Source organism: Hyperolius riggenbachi, chromosome 4 (assembly GCF_040937935.1).
Source record: "Hyperolius riggenbachi isolate aHypRig1 chromosome 4, aHypRig1.pri, whole genome shotgun sequence".
NCBI lineage: Eukaryota > Metazoa > Chordata > Amphibia > Anura > Hyperoliidae > Hyperolius > Hyperolius riggenbachi.
This window is the reverse complement of record NC_090649.1, coordinates 294055397-294081328: the sequence shown is the minus strand read 5'-3', so window position 1 is coordinate 294081328 and position 25932 is coordinate 294055397. Positions and strand designations below refer to the sequence as shown.

The 25932-nt window shown below is 44.4% G+C and overlaps 1 protein-coding gene across 1 annotated transcript in view; it reads right to left on the bottom strand.

Annotated features, from left to right (window-relative positions):
- HEY2 (hes related family bHLH transcription factor with YRPW motif 2) overlaps window positions 1-25425 on the bottom strand; it is a 48215-nt gene extending 22790 nt beyond the window's left edge. Inside the window, exons 1-2 of the mRNA XM_068231465.1 lie at window positions 25021-25425; window positions 20917-20995 (exon numbers count right to left, since the gene is read on the bottom strand). Coding sequence (XP_068087566.1) covers window positions 20917-20995; window positions 25021-25304 — 363 coding nt within the window. The 5' untranslated portion in view covers window positions 25305-25425. The remainder of the gene's footprint in view (window positions 1-20916; window positions 20996-25020) is intronic.
- Between the last annotated feature and the right edge of the window lie 507 nt (window positions 25426-25932).

Here is a 25932-nt window from a genome sequence, read left to right as displayed (position 1 = left end):
TTGGTCAGTGATTGGCCAATCATAACTGAAGGTGTGTACCAGGCTTAGGCTGCTTACACACCAAGACGTTACAGGCGCACGTTAGTGCGCCTGTAACGCTCCCCCAACGCACAGCAATGTAACACAAGTGGGCTGTTCACACAGCCCACGTTGCGTTACATGTAATGCTGCACGTTCGGTGCAAAGTGCAGCATGCTACGGCGTTGGAGCGGCTATAGCCGCGTTAGACTGTTTGCACATGCGCAGTGGGGGGCGGAGAGGAGGCGGGGAGAGCCAGCTACAGTAGCCGCGCACATGGCTACTTAATATTCACTGCACTGGCGGCAGCTGATTGGCCGGCGGGACCACGTGATGCGGAGTGTCTCGCTCCGCATCACGTGGTCCCGCTGGCCAATCAGCGCCACTCTGGGAGACATTATAGGAATCGAGCCGCCGAACGCGGCTCACTCTACCGTCGGCTTTTGCAGCACCATACGTTGTGTTAGGTGCACGTTATGCGACCTTAACGTGGCACCTAACACAACGTCTTGGTGTGCAAGAAGCCTTAAGGTTGCATACAAACACCCACTTTTGAGTGGACAATTTTACCACCTCCATGTAGTATGAGGGTTTACCTACACAATCTGCTTATAATATTCAATATCTGTTGGCCCTCCTACTATATGGAGGTGGTAAAAATGGTCAGTGATTGGCCAATCATAATAGAAAGTGTGTACCAGGCTTAATGGCACCCCAACACATGAAAAATATTTACGCAATTTCTATCATCATAAATAATAGGGAATTAAAATGATTGCATTGCCATTAACTTCACAGAATTATGGCAATTTGATTTGATTTTTTTTTTTTATCAAACTGTATTTTCAGTCAGTTACATCAAATGATTGAATTGACCAGAAAACTGAATGTCTGCAGGAACCATATAAGCTGTTCCCCTGATCTGAACTGTAACTTCAGACAAATATATATTTTTGTTTTGGATAGTGTGAGCAAGCTTGAAAATGTTTTGCTGTTTCTGTCCACATAGGACTTCCCCTCATTTGCTGTTTCTGTGAGAGCTGACACCGACACAAAGCATGAGCTGAATCTCAAAACTGTATAATTGTGCTCGTACTTATTACTGAACATACAAGATGTGAACTGTATACTGTAAATATGGGAGAATTAAAAGTCAAAAATGTACATAATTACATTGGTAGAGGGAAGCCCCGGACTCCTACAAAGGCTTCCGCAATTCCCTCTCCATCCCTTCATTCCAGAGTTGGGTCCCCTGAAGTTACGGGATCTCACCCGCACTGTGCAGTAGCATGAAGCCACCACTCTGGCTCGGAGAACAAAAAACTAACCCGGTGGCTCCATGTTAGCGCACAGGAGCGAGTACTGGTCCTTGTCAAGGAGTTTGCGGGTGTGGCAAGAAGGAGAGCAATAGGGGAAGCCACTGGAGGATCCAGAGACTTCCCTCTCCTGAGGTAAGTACCCAAAATTGGGGTCTTTTTTTCCCTTCAGGGTACTTTAAATAATGATTGTATTACTCAAATTTTTTGTATCAAATATTGTTTTATCAAATCATATAGTGTACTCTGATGACACGCACGTCTGTATTCTTAAACAATGTAAATCCCCCTTTTTACGGGAAGATTTCATTTCACTTCCTGTTGCATGTATGGGACAGGAAGTGAGGGAAAATCTCCACAACAATTATACATACAGACAGCACAGAAACCAGAAGGAAGTTCTAATGCTGGGAATACACCATACAATTTTCTGTAAGATTCTCTGTAAGATTTACCTGCCAGATAGATAAATTCCAACATGTTGTAAATTATCTATCTAACCATCTATCTGCTTAGCAATTAGGCATTGTTCTACTCAGCAGGAGATAACCAGAAGGCAATGCACCAGAGATAATGACCAGTCTCTACAGAAAATAATCTAATTTTGCATTCTAACAGAAAATCTAACAGAAAATCTAACAGAAGAATCTTACAGAAAATTGTATGGTGTATTCCCAGCATAATGCTGGGAATACACGATGCGTTTTTGCGTTCGTTTTTGCCGTCGTTTTCGCTTTCGATAGATTCTACTCTCAATTCACTGCTCGATTCCCCTCTCGATTCCTTATCTTTTCTTATCAATTACATTCACTTGAATGAGGAGAATCGAAACGAAAGTAGAATCGACCAGATCCAACAGGTTGGAATTTATCTATCGAACCCATCTATCTCAAGTAAAAACTTAACGTGTATTCCCAGCATAACTCTTCTCCATCTAATCTAAAACCCAAAAATATACACTTTGACTGAAGTTACTCTTTAATGCTATAACAAGCTTATTTCACACTGCAACCTTACATTACGTTATAATGTACACTTAATGCAACCAAAAATAACATTTGAGGTGGCATGCGATGGAAAGCAGGCAAAGCAACAACTGTCCAATGTGCACCTTCATCGACAAACATTGTGCGCTTCAATGTGTGCACTTCTAGCAATGCAATCTGTGTTCTGTGTTGTAACAACAGAATTTGTTGCATTGAATTGCTTCTGGTGGGGTGTGAACCAGTGTTGGACTGGGAGGTGGTAAAGCTGAGGAAATCCACTTGCTGGCCAAGCAGCAGTAATCATGTATTGCTGCTCACAGTGAAGACTTGCTGCAGGTTTCTATTGGGAGGGATAACACAGGGTTTCTGCTCCTTGGCCCGCAGGTGGATTTCCTCAGTTTTTCCACCTCCTTGTCCGAAACTGGTGTGAACTGTTCATAGACTTTAACCACTTCTGTGCCAGGGGGTGGTTTGCCTGATCGGTGCTGCGTGGAATCTCCAGCCCGCAGCACAGATCAGATAGCAGCCAGGGCTTTTTCCCCACTAGGGGGATGTCCTGCTGGGGGGGGGGTCTGATCGCCGCCGGCTGCTTGCGCTTGCGGGGGGCTCTTCAAAGCCCCCCTCCGCAGCGCTTCCTGGCCTCCTTCCCTCCCTCTCCCTCCCCCTGTGAGCGGCGCAGGACGGAATTCCGTCCTGCGCCGGATAGGACAGGCTTCAGCCTATCAGGTGCCGGCGATCCCCGGCCAATCAGAGGCCGGGGATCGCCGATCTCCGCTACGGCCCTGCTGCGCAGCAGCGCCGTATACATGTAAACAGCGGGGAAGATCTTCCCCATGTGTTTACATTTACCCTGCGAGCCGCGATCGGCGGCTCGTAGGGTGTTCACGGAGACACCCTCCGTGAACTGACATGGAACGGCCGCTCGAACGATCGGCCGTTTCCATGGTATCCACTTCAGGATTCAGGGGAGTACTTAAGCGTACGCAGAATCCTGAAGTGGTTAAATCGCACAACATTACAGTGTGCACAGTAGTGTCCATAACAACACAAAATGTTAGTGACAGTACTAAGCTGTGCTTATAACCAGCTTAACATCCACAGGTTACTATAAACAACCTAAAAGAGTACCTGAGACCACTCCAAGCTGATTGCTTCCTTGCCGTCCTCCTCTGCCTGAATCATCCGCAATTAGCCCTGGAAAATCCTCCAGTTGGCTGCGCACGCGACCCCTTCGTGCTCCCTTTGCCGGGAGGTGAAGAATGCCCAACGGATACAAGCACGTGGCCCCATACCAGAGATTTTTGGGGCCTATTGCAGGAGAACCAGGAGGCAGAGGACGGTAAGGGAGTGACCAGCCTGGAGGGGGCTGGAGGAAGGAGGTATGTATATATGAATTTTTTTCCCATCTCAGGTTTACTTTAAAGGCACACAAAATTTGTTGACTCATTAATGCCATCAGAGCAAAATGTAAATATATAGGGTTACTTGGCTTCTATTAAATTAAAACTTACACAAATGTTCAAATTTATTTATTTTTGCAGCCATTAAGACAATACATTTTCTGGAAAACAGAATGCAAATATTATTTACAGAACACCTCTATATTCTCATATTTCTGATTAATCTAATGCATGGGCCAGAGAGCAAAATTTTAGCATCTCCAGATTTTAACTTTTTTTGAAAGAGGTCAGCTCTGGACTCTTTCATTTCTAAGGGGGAGAGAATAGCTTATCCTTTTTTGGTCATGGTATTTTAGCAGACTGACACTACTATGTAGCATTTGGCCAGTGGAGTAGCTAGAGCTAGCATAGGCACATTGGCAGAAGGTAAGAATATGGTAACAGTCTTCCACCCTTACTGACTTCTCTTTCTATTGCATATTTTTCAACTATGGTGTCTGGTCAGTCAGCAAAAACATAGTTTACACCAAGAGAAACTGAATACACACACATTCTACCCTTATAAACAGTGACTTTTGCATTAAAATTTATTTATATCGGTGTTCTTCATTTGGAGAACTGCTTTAGCTCAGGCACACAACTACCACTTGATTGATAGCTCATATAATGCATTTTCTATGGAATATTCAAATTCCTTTATGCCAAATAATGTAAAAAGAGTTCCACTATATCTGTTCATACAACAGTATCCCTAATTTTACTAAACAGAAAGTTGTACAAACTCCTCCTTCTATCCTAGCCAGGGCTGTGGAGTCGGTACAAAAAGCCATCGCCTCCGACTCCTCAGGTTAGGATCCCACCTACTCCGACTCCTCTAATTTGTATATTACAATTTTGTTGATTGAAAGTATGTAACATGAAATGCATCTCTTAACTGCCAACTGTAATGATCGCTGCTGCAGCAGCTATTACTGGAAGTAGTAGTGTTGCAGCTCAGGCAGTTCTGATCTATTTCCATGCAAGCTGCATAGCCTTGTCTGTCTTTCCCTGCTGTCAGCTTGTGACTGATTATCATTCACCTGTGTGGGAATCTGCATGTCTGCTCCCATTGGATGACCTCAGTATAAAGATCTGCTTCCTGCAGGGTTTCCTTGGGTTTTCATAGCTTCAGCTTAAGCCTGCCTTGCTGTCGCTTTAGCCCCCGATCGTGTTTATTGTTATAAAGATACTTTGCTGGTCTTTGCATCATATATTGGTTCATTGCCAATATATATGCATACCAGCACGTTTATTATTTTCCTTGTATTTGTGTTACGTTAATACATCAGTGTCGCTGATGTATACGTACACGAACTGTTTATATCCTGTGTGCAGTTAGTCAGCTTTCCAGCACGTTTTGGTAGGTTGCGCGTACCGTGACCACCCGTGCTGAGGTAGTTACCCTGCTCCTGGTTCTGTTTGTGGATTGCGTTCATCTCTGCGAAGAGATAACGAATCCTTCTGAATCCTGTTCTGTTACCGTTTGTGGATTGCGTTCATCTCTGCGAAGAGATAACGAATCCTTCTGAATCCTGTTCTGTTACTGTTTGTGGATTGCGTTCATCTCTGCGAAGAGATAACGAATCCTTCTGAATCCTGTTCTGTTACCGTTTGTGGATTGCGTTCATCTCTGCGAAGAGATAGCGAATCCTTCTGAGTCCTGTTCCCTGTGTTACTCCATTCCTAGTCAGCGTTCCTGCTTATGTCATATATCGGTTCATTGCCGATATATGCATATGTTAGTCAGACGTTACAAATAGTTTCATTGATAGCTGTAATTGTAATACGCTAGGAAAACATACTTATTGTATATTTATCTGTGTTACGTTCATCTATCTTAATCCTGCTGTTTTCTGACTATCCTGTCCTGTCTTTGTGAGGCACGCCATCGCCGCATCGCATTGGCTGCCTCATTCCAGTCTGTCTGGTTTTGGACGCTTGCTGTCGCTAAGTAGCCGCTAGCTAGCAAGCGTTCATTCTGTCTACCTGTCCTGATCTCCTCAGTTCTGGTTTATGCGCTCAGCGCTACTTTGCGCTGAGACGTTATAACGAACGAAAGCATTGTTTGTGGCTGTCAGATCTGCACCGGCTCTGTGCGCCACAATCTCCTATTGGAGTCAGTCCTCCCCTCCTCTATACTAGGGATAGCCTGTTTCCTTGTGCTAGTGTGTGTACCTCCTCCACGCCAGCTCATGCGTTGCATGCTGACTGTGGAGAATACACCACCAAGCCTTACATTATGAAAACCCCATTACCAATCCCCATTGTGGGGGGGATTCCCAGAAAGTATGACACTGTTAATTATGGTTCCTGTTCCTTTAAGAAATTTGAAGAACTTAGCTCTGAAACAGAAAATGAGTTTTTCTCTGAATGTGCCAGGTTCCTGACCAATCCTGATCTCCAAGCGACTCCTGTTTCAACCTGGGCACTCCAACTAAGTTATATTTTGTTTAAAGGGGAATTATTCCAGTGGGCATTTGATGTTCTCAATCATTCCGATTTGAAAGATAGACCGCTGGAATTTCTAGCGTTTGTGATCCATAACTGGTTGCGCATAGATCCATTGCCTTTTCCTCTTAATGAACTCCTGGCAGCAGGCCAATCAGCTGCTCCTTCAATTGCTTGCAAGAATGAGCAGCAAGCAGAAAGTGTTACTGATAATTTTCCTGCAGCTTTGAATAAATCACCAAAAACCGCAAGGTCAAAGGCAAAACGCAAACGTTCCAAGAAACGTGTCCGATCTGCAGAGTCGTTATCCTTAGCGACTGAGACCTATAATGAGATTCTGCCATTAACAGATAATGAAATGCAATTGTCTTTCAGGGGAGTTAAATGGACTTATGAAACTACTAATGAACTTTCCTCCCTGGCTAGGGAAAATAAAGATTTTTGTTTAAAAGAATTATCTGAGTATGATTATGAGGAGATATTACAGAGTATTGAACAAATCAACTTATTTGTGAAGCAAGGAAAGTTTGCATACACTACAGTTCAGCACTTGCTACAGGTATTGGAGATTCTTAGGAATAAGGAATCTGCCAATCACCTGCTAATTAACCCAATATATGTCCCTGCTACAATCATATCTGCAAACCATGATCTGCCTGTTAAGTATGCTTGGAATCCTCCATTTGAGAAAGGAGAGATGGAAGCTCTGGTCAATGAATGGAAGAATGATTCAAGTTCATTTTGTCAATTTTACAGTGCAAAAAGTGAATTGGTATTGAATGCATGCATTAAGTCTGCCTATAACCTAATAAAAACTGGTGTGTGTGAGTATGACTTTGTGGCTCCATTGATTGATGTGTGGGAACTGATTTTGGATGATTTTTTTGTGATTCCGAATTCGCAAATTTGGCGTTCTGACCCGCCTGCTTCAGCACCTTTGGCTGATTCAGCAGGTGATTCGGAGCTCTTTTTGTGTGAAATTGAAGTTCCTGCAATTCCACCCTGTACCATGGATAACTCAGTGTTACTTCCCAGTAAAACAGAAGCCACTGATACATTCTTAACCTTGCCCTGCGCAAATTTCTCAGCAGAGAATCCAGAGGTCCTGCTGACTTCCGAGTCCAGCCTAGCCAGTACTCATGACTCTTTGTTTAGTGAAACAGACACCAGAAAAATCTTGCCTGTCTCTGCAAACACTTCTGCAGAAATTACCTGTGTTAATAAAGTTCAACTCCTGTCTGATCCAGCAGATGCCAATAGATGCACTACATCAGTTTCCGAGTCCCAGCAATCCTGTCTAGTAAACTCAGAACCCCAGCATCTGAATTTTCCAATTTTACAAATGAATGGTGATTCAGATGCGCAAACATTGTGTCTTGATCTTCCTGTTTCTACACCTCGCTCTAGTTTCGTGAATAGCTCAGAGCATCTGCTATGTGAACCTGAAATCGCAGAATTATTACCTTGTTCAGAAAATTTTCCAATAAATTTGCCCTGTACCATGAATTGTGCGTAGATCTCTCCAATGAAACTCAGGTCACAGAATCATTATGCTGTCCAGCAGGTGCTTCCATGGTTTTGCCCTGCAATATGGACTGTTCAGTGATCCTGTCCAGTGAAGCTGTGGTCGCAGAGTCTTATGCTTCACCCAGTATTTTGGATACTTTAAACCCTCTAGCAGAGGAGGCTGAAGCACTGCTTACCTCAGTTGGTGTTGCAGTAATATTCACTTGTCTAGCAGCTGTTTTGGAATTACAGTCTGCTCTAATAAAACTTGATGAATTTCTGCCCAGCAAAGCAGAAGCCATTGAAATATTGTCCTCGTCAGCAAGTGTGTCAGATACCTTGCCCTGTACACAGTCTGATTTAACCAATGTTGTTGAGTCCCTCTCCAGTGTTGTAACAGCCGAGGAACTCCAGCCCTGTCCTCTGAATGTTTCAGAGGTCTTGCCCTGTAACATGGATAATTCTGATTCTCTGGTCAAAATAATAGAAATCTCAGAATTTCAGTCCGGTCCGATGAGTGTTCCTGAAACCCAGCCCTGTATCCTGAAAGATTCTAGTTCTCTGGCCGCTGTGGCAGAGGTTCCAGAGTCCCCTTCCTGTCCAGGGAATTCCTCAGTTTTGCCTAGTCCAGTGGGGGCTGCTGCAATACTGACTTGTTCTGCAGCGCCTCATGAGCTCCAATCCAGTGTATTAAATGAGTCTCTGTCCAGTCCAGAGGTAGTTGTGGAGTCCCTATCTGGTTCAGTGCATACATCAGAAGATTTGTCCTGTTTTGTTGGTGCCCCTGAATCTGATTTGTTACTGACTTTGCTGGAATCAGCGACATCTAAGTCTGATCCAGCATTCTCGTGTAAAAGTCCAGTGGTTGCGAAGTTTAGTCATGATGATTTTTTTTTGGCCAGTCCTGGTTTTGGTCCTGTCTTGGCTGACCCTGAGGCTCACAGTTCCTTGACATGCCCAGAGGTTTCTCTTGTGCCGGTGTGCCCAGATGTTCTTTGTGTGCCAGAATGCCCAAGTGTGTCTAAGGTGTTAGCGTGCTCTGATGCTTCCTTAGTGGGAACACGTTCTGATATTGCCAGTCTGCCTGCATGCCCAGAGATGGTTCTGGTCCCTGAAAGCCCTGATATTGATGTTTGTCCTTGTGGCCCTGACTCGGGAATTGCCCTAGGTTCCATAGGGGTTCTTGATGGTTCTCCATGTGAGCCTAAGGGGCATTCTGACCTATGGGGATCTCTTTGGAGCTTCAAGGTGTTCTGGGAGGTCTCTGAGAAAACTTGTCCTGGTGCCTTGGACTGGTACAACAGTGGGTTTTGTGTTGGTAAAGACAGTACTGGTGGGCATTGCAAAGGCTTTGGCGTTTCTGAACGGTTCCTGGAAGGCGGTGGGTATCGCTCAGGGAATTTCGGAGGGCTTTCTTCTGGAAATCATGGTTCTGATGGGTGTCACACTGGGGCTTGTAGTACTGATGGGCATGGTTCTGTAGGTTCTGGTTCTGATGGGTCCAGTCTTGTGGGGACTGATTCTGGAATTCGGTCTTGCCGGGCTGTCCCGGTCATCATGAATTATCAGTCAGACTGTTTTGTTGGGAATTTCGGTTTTGAAAAGCGTCTGGAATCCGCTTTTAAAGGCGGGGGTACTGTAATGATCGCTGCTGCAGCAGCTATTACTGGAAGTAGTAGTGTTGCAGCTCAGGCAGTTCTGATCTATTTCCATGCAAGCTGCATAGCCTTGTCTGTCTTTCCCTGCTGTCAGCTTGTGACTGATTATCATTCACCTGTGTGGGAATCTGCATGTCTGCTCCCATTGGATGACCTCAGTATAAAGATCTGCTTCCTGCAGGGTTTCCTTGGGTTTTCATAGCTTCAGCTTAAGCCTGCCTTGCTGTCGCTTTAGCCCCCGATCGTGTTTATTGTTATAAAGATACTTTGCTGGTCTTTGCATCATATATTGGTTCATTGCCAATATATATGCATACCAGCACGTTTATTATTTTCCTTGTATTTGTGTTACGTTAATACATCAGTGTCGCTGATGTATACGTACACGAACTGTTTATATCCTGTGTGCAGTTAGTCAGCTTTCCAGCACGTTTTGGTAGGTTGCGCGTACCGTGACCACCCGTGCTGAGGTAGTTACCCTGCTCCTGGTTCTGTTTGTGGATTGCGTTCATCTCTGCGAAGAGATAACGAATCCTTCTGAATCCTGTTCTGTTACCGTTTGTGGATTGCGTTCATCTCTGCGAAGAGATAACGAATCCTTCTGAATCCTGTTCTGTTACTGTTTGTGGATTGCGTTCATCTCTGCGAAGAGATAACGAATCCTTCTGAATCCTGTTCTGTTACCGTTTGTGGATTGCGTTCATCTCTGCGAAGAGATAGCGAATCCTTCTGAGTCCTGTTCCCTGTGTTACTCCATTCCTAGTCAGCGTTCCTGCTTATGTCATATATCGGTTCATTGCCGATATATACATATGTTAGTCAGACGTTACAAATAGTTTCATTGATAGCTGTAATTGTAATACGCTAGGAAAACATACTTATTGTATATTTATCTGTGTTACGTTCATCTATCTTAATCCTGCTGTTTTCTGACTATCCTGTCCTGTCTTTGTGAGGCACGCCATCGCCGCATCGCATTGGCTGCCTCATTCCAGTCTGTCTGGTTTTGGACGCTTGCTGTCGCTAAGTAGCCGCTAGCTAGCAAGCGTTCATTCTGTCTACCTGTCCTGATCTCCTCAGTTCTGGTTTATGCGCTCAGCGCTACTTTGCGCTGAGACGTTATAACGAACGAAAGCATTGTTTGTGGCTGTCAGATCTGCACCGGCTCTGTGCGCCACAATCTCCTATTGGAGTCAGTCCTCCCCTCCACTATACTAGGGATAGCCTGTTTCCTTGTGCTAGTGTGTGTACCTCCTCCACGCCAGCTCATGCGTTGCATGCTGACTGTGGAGAATACACCACCAAGCGTAACACCAACGCTTAGGAATTTTAAAATACAACTGAAGTGAGAGGGATATGAAGGCTGGCATATTTATTCCGTTTTAAACAATACCAGTTACCTGGCTAGCTGGCTGATCTTCTGCCTCAAATAATTTTAGTCCTAGACTAAAACTAGTTCTTGGTAAGAGTATTTGTAGAAGTCAGGAACACAGAACATCTATCAGGCCCTAGGCAATGTAACTGTGGGCACATGTAAGAGTGATGTGCAGGTAGTCTGCAGGGGAATAAGGGGATTCTTCCTCTATTACACATTCTTCATGCACAATTTGAACATGGATCAGACCGTAGGCAATATAAGTGTGGGTACATGTAAGAGTGATGTGCAGGTACTCTGCAGGAGAATGAGGCGATTCTTCCTCTATTACATATTCTTCATATACAATCTGAACCAGGTTTATGGGTGATAGACAACACCTCTGTGTTCAATGTGCACAACATTCTCAGTGGATTCCCTGCCACTCTGTGGGGAGTGCATATGTAGACAGGGTCGGACTGGGATACTAAGGCACACCAAGAAAGTTTTAGCCCCCCTCCCCCTCGATCCCCCCATTTTGGTCTCACATACACATGTACTCTAGAAATTTTGCATGATTATGGTAGGGAATAGATTGTGAGCAATTCTGAGGACAGTCTCCAATAAGGAAATTACCACATGCGGCAAAAATAGATGGGTGTCACCACGCACTGGTACATGGGCGTGGTCATGATGGGTCATGGGCAGACTTAAAAATACACAAAATAAGTTGCGGCGTTATTCATTGAGATTAGATAAAATAATCAAGTAGTTACATGCCTCATGATAATTCATCAAGTAGTCAAATGGCAGCAGATTTCCCGACAAAATGCAATCAAATTGGCAGCAGATATCTCCACAAAATGCAATCAGATTGGCAGTAGCCGGTAGATTTCCCAGTTTAGGGAGGCGTAGGCAGGTATATAGGTGTCCCCAGTATAGATATACGGTCTATAGGTGTCCCCAGATTAGGTTGGCAGGTCCCCAGTTAGTGGGGGGGGCCATGCTGGAAGGGGGGACAGTGGGCACAGAGCGGTGGGGAGGGGGGAAGCCTCCCCCCCTCCCTCACCTAGGCCCACCCCCTTCCGCGCTCCCCCCCCCCAGTTGGGTAGGCAGGTCTCAGTGTACCCCTGCTGGAAGGGGGGGCAGTGGGCACAGAGCGGCGGGGAGGGGGGAAGCCTCCCCCCTCCCTCACCTAGCCCCCTCCCTCTTTCCGCGCTCCCCCCCAGTTAGGTAGGCAGGTCTCAGTGCCCCTATGCTGGAAGGGGGGCAGTGGGCACAGAGCAGCGGTAGGGCCCCCCCCCTTTCGCGCTCCCCCTCCAAAATTGCAGCCAGCAGCGGCAGCGAGTGGGAATCACTTACTGGGATCAGAGAGCTCTGCGTGCCGCTGCTGGTCTGGTCTCCTGCACTGTACTGTCTAATCACACTCTCACAGGAAGTACTGTGAGAGCGTGATTGGACAGTTTCAGTGCAGGAGACCAGACCAGACCAGCGGCATGCAGAGCTATCTCGGTAAGCCGTTCCGCTGGCTGGCTGCAATTCTGGAGGGGGGGGAGCGCTGAAGGGGGGGCCCTAGGTGAAGGAGGGGGGAGGCTTCCCCCCCTCCCCACCGCTCTGTGCCCACTTTCCCCCCTTCATGCGCTGTGCCCCCCTCCCTTTCAACACTGGGGCCTGGCCGAGGCCCCCCGAGGGAAAAATCGCCACTTCGGTGGCTCAGTCCGAGCCTGCATGTAGAGTATAGTACTACTGTGTAACAAAGTAAACCTGAGACAGATGAAATTAAATATTTATGTTTTATACATTAATGGGTATAGTCGGGTGTAGTGCGCATGCACACACTCTGCCACTGGGAGCATACTACACCTAAACAGCACTATTGCGCAGGTGCAGAATGATCCTGGCTGTGGGAGTGGCACGCGGCCGGACTGCGCTGACTGGCTGAATTACCAGGACTCATAGCAGAACATCCAGGTGGTGGAGGAGGACAGCAACTTTATTAGCCTGAAGGGAGCTGAAGGAAGCCCCGGGTATGTATAAAACGTTTCTTTTCATCCGTCTCAGGTACCCTTTAATTCGTAGTCACCAAACCAAATTTTAACAACATATCAAATTATTTGATTTAATAAGCATTTGCATTTGCATAAACCAGCATCAACGCAGAATTATTTCCATCTCATTGACCATCTCTATTAGTGACACAGCTACACATCAGGCTTTATACTTACAGCATAGATGTTATTTAGTATATATGTTACGGCCAGGACCCGAAGTGCGGCCACTTCTCGTTCTGGCCAGCCACTTCGGGTTCTGGCCGGCCAATGTGCGAAGTGGTCGCAGCGGAGCGGCCAATGTCAGAAATGTAATTACTAAACTAAGCACAATGTATTTTACGGCCGTCTCGCTGCGGCCAAATGTATTACAACTTGCTTAATTTCATTAAATATAGCCGGCGGCAATGTAATAGATGAAGCCGCCGGCTTTCGCACTGCCTCCTCCTCCCCCCGATCCCTCCCCCCCCCCGCCTCTCTCCTCTCCCTACCTTCTATACGATACGGAGCAGCCGGCGGGGAGTGTCCCCGAGAGTCGTTCGTCGCGGCAGGGGAAGCAGAGCGGGGAGGCTGCAGACATTGCTTCTGCCAGCACCCGCTCTGCAAGAACGGCAGGATACCCCTGCAGCAACGAACGACTCTCGGGGACACTCGTGTCCCCGCCGGCTGCTCCATATCGTATTAGGAGGCAGGGAGAGGAGAGAAGGGGGGGGGGGGGATCGGGGGGAGGAGGAGGAGGCAGTGCGAAAGCCGGCGGCTTCATCTATTACATTGCCGCCGGCTATATTTAATGAAATTAAGCAAGTTGTAATACATTTGGCCGCAGCGAGACGGCCGTAAAATACATTGTGCTTAGTGTAGTAATTGCATTTCTGACATTGGCCGCTCCGCTGCGACCACTTCGCACATTGGCCGGCCAGAACCCGAAGTGGCTGGCCAGAACGAGAAGTGGCCACACTTCGGGTTCTGGCCGTAACATATATAAGAGATTCCTGTGTACACATCATATATACAGTCACAATCAGATATGTATATATGACTTTAAAAATACGGGGACTGCTTTATTGAACCAGCACAAGTAACTAATTTTTGATTGGTTTATTTCATTTTTGTGGACTAATCACAGCTATTACTGTATATATAAATTATTTTTTGATGACTATTATCTGGGAAAAAGAACATTTTATCCTAATTTCTATTTTAATTACAGTTTAAATTCATTAGGAGTCAGAGTTGGAGTCGGTGCATTTTCTCCTGACTCCGACTCCCAGGGGCCATATGCAATTCACTTTTTCACCTGATTTTTCTCCTAGGAGATAATTTTTCATCCTCGGTTTAGAATAGTTTTCCGGTACTTTTTAACTAAAAAAGTATCAAAAAGTAGGTGAAAAAGTAATAGTAAAATCATTTTGAGTATTTCCTCGCTTTCTGGTGGCTTAAAAAGTATTTTATTGGCAAGTTTAAAAATATCACCTAGGAGAAAACTCAGGTGAAAAAGTAAATTGCATATGGAATTGCCCAGGTACCCAAAAATTACCCCGACTCCGAAAGGAGCTGGGAGTAGGCAGCAGGCAATTTCTCCTGGTCACCACAGATAATCTGTCCTCATCCATGTCCTACTTGTGCTATTAAAGGATATTTGAGGTGACAAACAAGAAGCTTCATCCCTAGAAGTCATTTGTGTCCCTCGTTGCAGCTCTGGTTATCTCCTGTATCCTGCTGGCAGCCTCTGTAGGATTGCCGAACCCGTTGGATCAGCGTCTTCTGTGCATGCGTGGGCTGTCCTGGACGCAGATGTGTTTACATCAACAGGAGTGTACCGAAGATATGGGCATGATTGCGGGCGCTCGCATGTGCCTGCACAGAAGATTCTGACCCATCGGGATCAACGATCCTACAGAGGTAACCAGCGGGACGCAGGAGAAGACCAGAGCTGCGACGAGGGACACATATGACTTCTAGGGGCTGCAAGAAGCCCCAGATAAGTAAAGCCAGATTTAATTAGTCATATCCTTTAAAGGTCACCTGAAGCGAGAGGTATATGGAGGCTACCATATTTATGTCCTTTTAAATAATACCAGTTGTCTGGCAACCCCAATGATCTATTTGGCTGCAGTAGTATCTGAATCACACCAGAAACAATTATGCAGCTAATCTTGTCAGATTTGATAAAAATGTCAGAAACACCTGATCTGCTGCATGTTTTTTCAAGGCCTATTGCTTAAAGTACAGGTAGTCCCCGACTTATGAATGCCCAACTTACGACCAGCCGATACAAACGGCATGGATTCTGTGTTTCCATGGGAACAAGGCAAACATTTTTTTTTTTCAAATTGGACTTGTAGTTTTTGAGAAAATCGACTTTAAAAATTTCTGAGAAGAAATGGCTTTTAAACTCGTATAAGCAGGAACAGAGGACAGATGTGACACGGAGGGGGACACAGAGGAGGTACAGGGGACAGTGATGGCACAGTGTTCCGACTTAAGAACAGATTAAGGTTAAGAACAAACCTACAGTCCCTATCTCGTTCGTTTACCGGGGACTACTTGTATCAGAGGTAGCAGCTAGCAGCTAGGGTGTCAATCTTGGCAATACTTGCCCCACACCCTAGCTGCTAGTGTTTCAAATAGATGACCCCCATACCCCTCCCAATGCTTGCTGCTATGCCCATCTAAAATGTGTATCTTATGTATATCTCATGTTTGTCATGTACAGGGGCGTATCTGAGTAATATAGCGCCTATGGAAAACACTGAATTCGCTTCCCCCCGCCAGTCAGAGCCACCTTTCCCTCTAAAAACAGCATCCTTTCTCGTGTACGTTATGGTTGCTTGGGTTTTTTGGCTTGGTATATTGCTGAAGTTGCTTTTTTGTAGATATCTCTTCTTATTCCCTCTCTGTACTCTTTTCTAACACTTAGCCAAGTGGTCGCTACACACATAAATTAAGTAGCCATATTCCCCAGATAACCGAATGCATCTCTTTTGATGTCTGAGTGATGGAGAGGCACAGGGGCATGGTGGAGCAGCACAGGAGCAGGCATGGCACCCATTGGGGTTGTGGCGCCTATGGCATGAGCCATGCCTGCACCCCTCTAGATACGCCTCTGGTCACTCTGGTCATGTATATCTCATGTTTGTCCTGTACTGTATGTTTGTAACAATGCCTATGCCATGTGTACAACAACCAATTCTAGGTACAACATCTCTAGTATTTCGCAAAAAAAGTCATTTCTGATTCTGAGGTAGAGGATCAGCAGGCCAAGAAATAAATGTGGAACCCTCCATATCCCTCTCACTTCAGATTTCCTTTACGAACGTAACTCTTTGTGGACATCACTGCAGCTACAATAACATATCACAACTGATACATTCACACATAACGAAATGCACACTGTGTGCATAAAAACAAGCATATTATTTCATAACATGTTAATTTGCTTTGGAGCGCACACATTTTTACATACAATATCTAGAAACACGCTGCAAACAGCATGTTATAAAAATGCAATATACTGCAAAGCAGAGATGTGAACATGCCCATACATCAGGGCAAAGGTCTGCCTGGGCGCTCTGACTGGTCTCCAGCTGTGCAGCCCCAAGTATGCAGGAAGCTGCAGTGCACTGTGCGTTGTCTCATGGACTTTCTCTCTCATGGCCACTTTCATTGTTACACTCGGGTGACTGGGGGGAGCACAGAGGATCATACACATGGCCAACAAATGTGGTTACCGAGCACTCTGCACGTTTTTTTGCATATTTCAGGGGTCTGCTCAGATTAGACTGGACTGCAGGACCAAGGAAGACAGCTGATCCTACTGGCACTTCCTGACCCTGGCCGGTCTCCTCAGCTTTTGTGGGTGGTAGCTCTGCATGTGTCACTCTACAACAGCAGCACAAGGCAATTTCTTCTAGCACACTGGTACCTCATTTGGGAACAAAGGCCTATCTATTGAAATAAATATAGCACCTGATCAAGGACTGGACCCGGTTGGTCTATGTATATATGGTAATCAGCTTGTGCTACAGTAGCTCTTCTGTGAGATTGGACCACAAGGGCCTGCCTTTGCTCCCCATATGCATCCATGAGCCTTGGGCTCCCATGATCCCGTTGTTGGTTCACTAGCTGCCCTTCTTTGGGATACATTAGTTTCTAACCACTGAAAACAAAGAACACTTCACAAGATCTGAAGTTTTGAAGACAATATGATATGAGCCAGTTATCTAGCCATCATATCCTTGCCCATCTTTCCTCCATGCAACACATCCACCTTAACAAACTGACACTTCTCATGCTGCCTAATACATCTTCCTGTATCTTTGACAAGTACTGTAACAAGATAATCAATATGATTTATGTCACCTGTCTGTGATTTGAATGTTATGCCTGATAAATGAGTGTTAAATAAATACTCATAATGCCATATTTATTCTGCATCTACGGGTAGAAAAATGTGTTAGCAACTTATTTGGAATCTTTCTAAGCCCACAAAGCACTCAGTTGACATCCTCCGGCCCATTACAGCCTTCATTTGGACAGATGTAGCTCTGTGAAGGTTTGCCAGTACTGTTTATATAAAAAAATCATTTTATTGCATATGTCTGAAAACATCAAAAACATAAAAAAAGTGTAATTTTCATAATTGATTCCTATGAGTCTCATATAGCGGCATTTCAAAGGCTGCCTACGCCCTTTCCCAAGCTTGGAATTTATATGCTAAATACCAGGATAATTATGCGCATGCGCAACTTCCAAACGTAGTCAAACATGTGACCTGCATGCTTTTTCAAACAAGTGACCTGCATGCTTTTTCAAGGTCTATAGTTAAAAGTATTAAAGGAATCGTAATAAGCAGGACACCCAAGCAATGCAAAATTGTTTACAAATAAATAAACATTGCATCCTCCATTTCCATCTCACTTCAGTTGTCCTTTACCAAACAAGGTTGATGACAACAGATATACATTTCATATTTTACAGTTTACTTCTACCTTAGCTTGGGCATCGTTAACTACCATGGCGTGCTGCCATTACTACTTTTTGCTGCCTGTCATTTTCTAGCATGGAAGCTGCCATCTTGCTGATGATACCAGTACTGGAGGCTAGTCTTACCATGACCCCACCTGAATCATATGATTCAGACAGCAAAATCTAAGGGATGGCACTGGCCCCATATGAATAGCAGACTGCAGAGTGGAGCACAAATATTTGATTCTCTTCATCACTGCATCCAATCACCGGGCAGCAGCATCTTGAAATGATGTGACATGCCTCGGGAACCTACGGAGGGATGCTTCAGCATGGTGATAGGCTGCAGCGAAAATGAGGAGAGGACCCAGTACTGGAGTAGGTATTTGTGATCCGTTGCGCTGTGCTATTCAGATGGGGAGAGAGAGAGGTAAGCCCCCCTTATCCCTGGGCACTTCCAGGGGAGGAGGGGGGGGAGTGTTGGAGCCAATGGGTGTCCTTGCTTTAGGCTGCAACAACTATAAGGCTGGATTCATAGTGGTCAGTTGCATAACACACACATAATAAGTGTGAACTTTAGTGGAGACTGGACATACAATAGACTTTCCTACAAAGCCTGTATGCAGCGAGAATAACCCGATACATTAGAACGCAGAACTGTGAACAGGACCATAGAACTGTATGGGCAGTGAGATGACATGCAGAATTATTCTGCAACGCAACTAAGCACTGTGAATTAGCCCTAAAACCTGTCCTGGTCAGTATTAAAGGGAACCTGGAGCAGAAGCTTGGGTTCAAAAAGACATATTTACCTAAACAGAGGGAAGCCTCAGGATTCTATTGAGGCTTTCCTCCATGCAGGGGGATGCTCGCACGGCTGTGCTAATGGATGTGGAAGTGCGTGGCCCTGGCCTGATATGATTGGCAACTATGCCTTGTCGCCAATCTTCCATGGAGTTACGCTCAGCGAGGGGGGAGCACTGAGGGAAGTCTCAGTAGGATCCTGAGGCTTCCCTCTCTTTAGGTAAATATCTAATTTTGTACCCGAGCTTTGAGGTCAAAAGGCTTGTAGTCAAAGCATTTTTATGCTAAATTCACAGTGGTGTGTTGCAATACAGCATAATCGCTGCTTTGTAACACAGCTTACCGCACTGCAATGCACCACCTATGCAACGTTCACAGTGCAGCGGGTGTGATGCAGCATAACGGCATGCGGCATCTTACCGCAAAACACACACATTAACAATAACAGTGAAGCACAATTTTAATTGACTGTATGGTTCACTGTATACGAAGCAACCTGCGCATAATGTGCAGCGCCATTGCATAGTGTTTTCACTGTTGCAGGGAACACAAAGCCCACTGTAAACCTAGCCATAACGTTTCTGTGCACAGTGATCTTGGCCTAACACAGTTAATACACAAAAGTAATTTCTCATCACTTCTTGTATGAGCCAGGCATTAATCCTCTGAAGCGAAACAGTACTTCTGTGCATTTTCTGATGTTTAATGCTAATTCAAGATGTAGATTTTTCTTGGCCAAAATGATTGTTCTTGATCACTTTGGCTCGTAATCTTAAAGAGAACCCGAGGTGGGTTTGAAGAATATTATCTGCATACAGAGGCTGGATCTGCCTATACAGCCCAGCCTCTGTTGCTATCCCAAACCCCCCTAAGGTCCCCCTGCACTCTGCAATCCCTCATAAATCACAGCCACGCTGCTGACAAACAGCTTGTCAGAGCTGGCTGTGTTTATCTCTATAGTGTCAGTCTGCTGCTCTCCCCGCCTCCTGCAGAACTCCAGTCCCCGCCTGCATCCCGTCCCTCCCTGCTGATTGGAGGGACGGGACAGGGGCAGGGACCGGAGCTATGCAGGAGGCGGGGGAGCAGCTGAGACTGACACTACAGATGTAAACACAGCTTCACAGCACGGCTGTGATTTATGAGGGATTGCAGAGTGCAGGGGGACCTTAGTGGGGTTTGGAATAGCAACAGAGGCTGGGCTGTATAGGCAGATCCAGCCTCTGTATGCAGATAACATTCTTTAAACACACCTCGGGTTCTCTTTAAAGGAGTCATCAGCCAAACCAAGTCCTTCCTCCTCACTCTACTTAACCGGGGCTTCCTCCAGCCCATTGCAGATGACACGTCCCACCCCGCAGCTCCGCTCTCAGCCGTTGAGACCGGGGCCCCCGCCGGTGAAGAGGGAAACTTCCTCTAGTGCGCCTGCGCCACTCAAGTCCACGGTGTACTGCGCAGGTGCAGTACACCACGGACAACATGGACCTCGAAGTCGCCCTCTGCACCGGCGGGGACCTTGGGCCAAACGGCTGAGAGCGTGAGAGCGGAGCGTGTCATCTGCAATGGGCGGGGGGGGGGGTGAATTGGATTGGCTGATGACTCCTTTAAGTGCGTACAGGTGTCCCCAACGTCACTGGCCTTTTCAGAGGTTCGGATGTTGTTTAGTGCAAACTGTAAAGGACAGTCCTGCAGTGTATCTCCTCAGTCCATAGAGCAGAACACACTGCACAGTTAGGCTAACGTCCCAGTAGGAAGCTGTGTTGCATTTCCTGTAAAAACAGGATCACAATGGAGGGGTGATGTCACATTGCACGTGCTGTGTGGCATTAAGTCAATAAAAATGATACTTCACTGCCACTGTTACGATGTGGGCCATGCTGTAACGCACTGCGTTGGGATACTGGACTCCATTGCATCGCATCAGACAAGATGCACTCTGAATGTCACATAGGCTTACAATAGCAGTGCATTGCTGCATTTTAAGTTGCCTCCATTACATTGCAACACAACGCCCCACTGAGAACATAGCCTGAGGACCTGAAATGTGTCTGTACAGCTATCATGCCTAAACTATTGCCTGAAATAATCCTTCAAGAACATTGTGGATGGCAAATATTGAGAATGTGCTCTAGGCTTTTTTCTGCAAAGTCACAGGTTAATAAATGAGTCATCAGCTAATTGATAAGACAGCTTGTGATTTTCATTAGTTGGCAGAGCTTCCGCTCTTAGGCCAGTGGATGTTTGTACAATCGGAGGATTTTTGACTCGTCGCTACTGATAACTCATATATTTCTTCAATGAAATGAAACAAAAGCACCATTATAGTTTACATTTTCTGCTTTCAAAATTGCCAACGATAAAAAGACCATCTTACCCCCCTTCGTTTCTTCCTTGCCATAACCTGCGAGGTGGTTGTTGGGGAGTTTGATCGGATCAGTGAGCCACTACTATGCCTGCAGAATAACATGAGAAAAAGACATGGTCAAGACAGAATTACATACACACAACTCTCATTGCACTAGTTCTCTAAAAACACTGAAAATGTCTCATAGTTATTATTCATCATGGCGAAGCAGGGCAGGACAAGTCAGCCAGCCAGTCACAAAATAATTTAGTTAATATTTTTAGATAATTTAATTGAGAGGGTTTCATTGGCCTGTACAAATGATGGACACTAGGGAAAGGGGCAAATCTTTAAATATGCTTTCCCTGCACAAAGCGTTCGTAAAAATGTGACTGATAATAGTATGAAATATTACCACCAGTATAGTACTTTGGAGTTGATTTATGAAAAGTAGAGTAATTTTGCTTAGTAAGCAAGTTTTTCCTTTCTCATTATTAAAACAGAATCAAAACTAGCTGCAAAGAGTTAGTTCCATTCTTAAGTTTGCATAAGAAATATCTATCTATCTATCTATCTATCTATCTATCTATGTTTTACTGCCCCACCACTCTAGTTTGTAGAAATTAGGATCAGTTGGCCAAATCTACTAAAATCAGATTTAAAAAGTGAAGTAAAGCTGCACACAGCAATCAGATGACTTGCTTTGTATGAAAGATGACAAATCACATTTTGATATCTTTCGTAATTAGAGTAAAGAGAACCAAGGAACATTTGGGGAAGATGACACCTTGTTGGTTGCCGTTGGTTATGAGTCCACCTTTTTCCCAGTTCTATTTCGTAAATGATCCTCAATGAGTTCCATTTCCATTAGAGGCCTGATTTTACTGAAGCAACTTTAGGAAAAAGTTGTCAGCCCTCCCCAGATCATATCAGATCACAGCAAGGGTTGTTGAAAGTTTAGTTAATTAGTTGTTGTGGAGCTGCAGTTAAGTACAGGCACCTACTACGAGAACTTTTTTAAACTACCCTAAACGTAGTAGACATCAAGGTATAATTGTTGGGTGTGTGTACATGAAAGGAATAACACAACCGATAGATAACTCTGTAACCTTTTGGTAACTCTCGCAATACTCCAATCATGACCCCGGTGAGAGTTGCAAACACTAGCCACCTAACGAATCACTGTTAGATCCAAACCAGGACTGCCAGATTACTTATATGCTGTGATGAGAATGACAGTTAATCAGGGCCCTGATGTCCCCATACATTTGCAGATAACTGCAAGTACAGCAAAATCAACCATATAAACACTGAAATATTCAAGTGACTTTTAACATGTGTAAACTCTAATACTGATGGGCTGGAGGATAATTTTCCATTCACTACCGGTCATTAATAGTAATGCCTGCAGGTATGCAGCACATCAGCACAGAGGAATGACTAATTGTAAAAATGACATCTCATCCAGGATCATCCTATCACAACTGAGGATGTTTTTTTCACAGTCTGAAGATCGGTGACAGAGATCACAGCATACTTTTCAAGTACGTCTTGAAATTATTCACACTCCCTGCCATATGTGATGGGGTGACAGACTGAATTTCATTGACTGCCATTAACACTATCTGACAAGGAGACATCGCTAAATATGAGTCATCTATTTATAATATAGCAATCTTATTAAGTAGGAATAGTTAGGTGACAGCTCAGTGAAGAAAAAAAAAGTTATTTATTTTGTATAATGAAATGGATAAGGAATTGTTTTGTCATACTAATGATATGTGAGGTGACCTAACATTTTCCATTGCCACCAGTCTGTGGCCTTTCTCCAGGTACACTAAAATGCCTGCATAATATAAGTACTATGAGGATAAAAAGCCTTGTTTAATATAGTGGCATCTCTTGGGCATGAACCACCCCGCTGAAACTCACTGAATTTCATAACATCAACAAGTAAATGCAAAACACATAAAATTACTTTCAGTTTTAAGCTGCCCACATGTTACAAACTCATATTCTGCTAATCTATCGATGATGCAATCTTGATTGTACCTTACCAAATCTTCATAGTAGAATGGTAAATATACCTAAATGTACTTTTATTGGAAGGTATTCCTTCATCTTCCATAGATTGTACAATTAAGATTGTGTCATCGACGGGGACTTTTACGATGCCCATTTACGGTACAATTTCCCGATTTATCGACCCAAAATGATCGTTCAAGTCCACCATTGGAGAAGAAAATGATAAGCAATCCGTTAAAACTAAAAGAATTGCTCCGAACTTTGGAGAGACAAAACGGTCAATAAAAGGATAGTTTGTCACCGATCGGCATCTCGTTTCGGAGATTGTACCGTTAATGGGCACCTTCGGACTTGAAAAAAAAAAAAGATATCTTCTAATTAAAAAGTAAAATGTGCACCTCTATGGTCAGCCTTGTATCTTTGTCAGAATAAAACATAAGCTCTAGCTATCCAATCACTTTTATAGAAACTCACAACATTGTAGTATTGGTCACAGGGTCACACATTATAAATGCAATGCTCTGTACAATCAATCTGTAACAGGTATGGGCAAGAGGACTCAATTATGTAGTAAAGGATTAATTGTCCCCTTTTCTTCAGTATCTACAGAATTAAACAACTTAATTTACTGAGAATAAGCTGGACTGATATTCTTTGTTCAAAACTGGAAATGTTGTACATTTACATTCAGCTACTCAACAAATAAGCATTAATTCACTTGTAACTTCTTAAGCTGCATACACACGTCAGATATAAATCTTTGGAAAACAAGGAATCAATCTGCTGCAGAGGCTTGTCAGGGAGGTTTGCATGTCGAACTGTTCTAACAAGTACACAGGCAAACGATCAGTTCATGCAAAAGAGCAATGAACGACTGTCCGCAGAATAAATATGCTGTGATGGATTGAGAGACAAATATTTTTCATTGAAATCTTTGGAGGTCTTTTACAAACTACTGATTGTTGATCACTTGTTTTCCAAAGATTTTTTTAATCTTACATGTGTATGTGGTTTCAGCTAAATAGTTGAGGAATCCAATCGTCAAGTAATTCAGAAGTTCTGCCAGTGTCCACCCACACATTAGAAATGAACTGGACTACGATTGTATCAGATACTGGAAATCAATGTGAACTTCATTTATTACAGTGTAAAACTGATCCAGGACACTCTACTTTAGGACTATAAAATGGAAGAAAGTGAAGACTTAATTTCTAGTTAGTACAGACCTCTTTCTACAGATGTTAGCTGGTAATCAGTCTAGGAGTTTGTTTTCTATCTTGACATGTTCTGTAAGCATTCAGTACCTGCATTTACAGCAGGACAATTAAAGGCATTCATCTAATGGAATAATTTTTGCAAACATAGAAAGTTTCAAATGTTCCAGCTTGGTTTAGAAACTATCGCTTTCCTAGGTCAAAATACATAAATGAAAAGCTGTGCATGTTCTACGCTAGTTGTAAATGCTGTTAGTGAGTGGACAGCACTTTAGAGTAGGGTCCCAAGTGTGTTTCTGATATTCTCCCTGTGTCTGTGCAGATTTGCTCTGATTATTCTTGGTTACTCCCATATCACAGGTTCCCCTCAAATTATCCATAGTCTATGGTATGGACTTTAGACTGTGGTAGATATTAGATTGTTAGCTCCTCTGCAGGAGTTGGAACTCTTTTAAAGTACTCTTTTAAAGCACTGGCAGTGCTACATAAAAAATAACTGAGACATGTACGTATTATTGGATACTCAATAAGGTGCCCATTAATTGTACAATCTTGATTGTACAATATTACCACTTCTATGTAATATGAAGGATTACCCACAGTATTCATTCACAGTATATTCACTCAGTTTACCCTTCTACAATATAGAAATGATAAGTTTGTACAAGCAAGATTGTGCCATTAATGGGTAGATTGCTAATGGCTCGCTGCATCGATTTGCAACATCACACAGCCCATTACTAGTTGTGACATCTGTTGAATAGACTTTCAGCGCAGGCTTCTTATGTCAGTGAAACAGACCACAGCGAAGTTGCTAAACAGTCCTGCCTGGAAGTAACTTCTTCAAGTGATACCTGACGTGCCTGTGCCACCTTTACCAACTTGAAATACTTACCCCGAGTAGTTGTTTTCACTGCCCACATCAATGGTCTCATCCAGATCACTGTCAGAGCTGGTGTCATCATCACACGGCCGCTTCATGCTGGCAGTGTCAGTCACTTGCCGAGCACAGGAAGAAAGTGAGGAATAATGATAATTCTCCAAAGTGAGAAGCCGCAGAGAAATGCCGTGTCCCGGGCGCTGAGAAGCTAGCGGAGCCCCCAGACAGAAGGATGCTGTAGTGTCCCTGTGATGGGAGATCAGTGGGAGTGTGCGCTGTAGCCGCTCATTCAGCAGCATCAATTCCCAGGTCTGACTACGACGCTTTCCCACGCTGCTGCTTGCCTGGAGTGTGAGCAGGGAGCACGCCCTCTGTCTGCCGAGCCCACCCTCTCCTTAGTCACTCAGCACTGCAGCCTTCTCCTGTGTCCTGATTGGGAAAAGCTCCGGGTCTGCAGCACATCTACTGCACACTACGAATGCTGTTACAGGGGAAAAGCACAGAAACTCTGCGGAAATGGAAGTGCCTAATTTCCCAGCTCAGCCTCAATTTTTTTTAAAGTGAACCTGAAGTGAGGAAAATAACTTCAGGTTAAAGGGCAACTGAAGTGAGAGCAGTAGATGGAGGCTGACATATTTATTTCCTTTTAAAGTGAGTCTGAACCAGAATTAAAGAACAAAAAAACAAAAAAGATACTCACCTGGGTCTTATTATAGAGCCTTCCTGATCCTCTCCTTGGTCTGGCCTGCCTATAGTGTGAATAGTCGACATCCATACAGAACTTACAGACTTAAAGTGGCCACACACCACACCATTTTTTAAATATCTGTTCAATTTAAGAATTGCAATACATTTTTCTGACTGATTGTAACATTTCAAAAATATGACCAATGTACCACACACGTATGTTAAATGTTTCCCCAATTA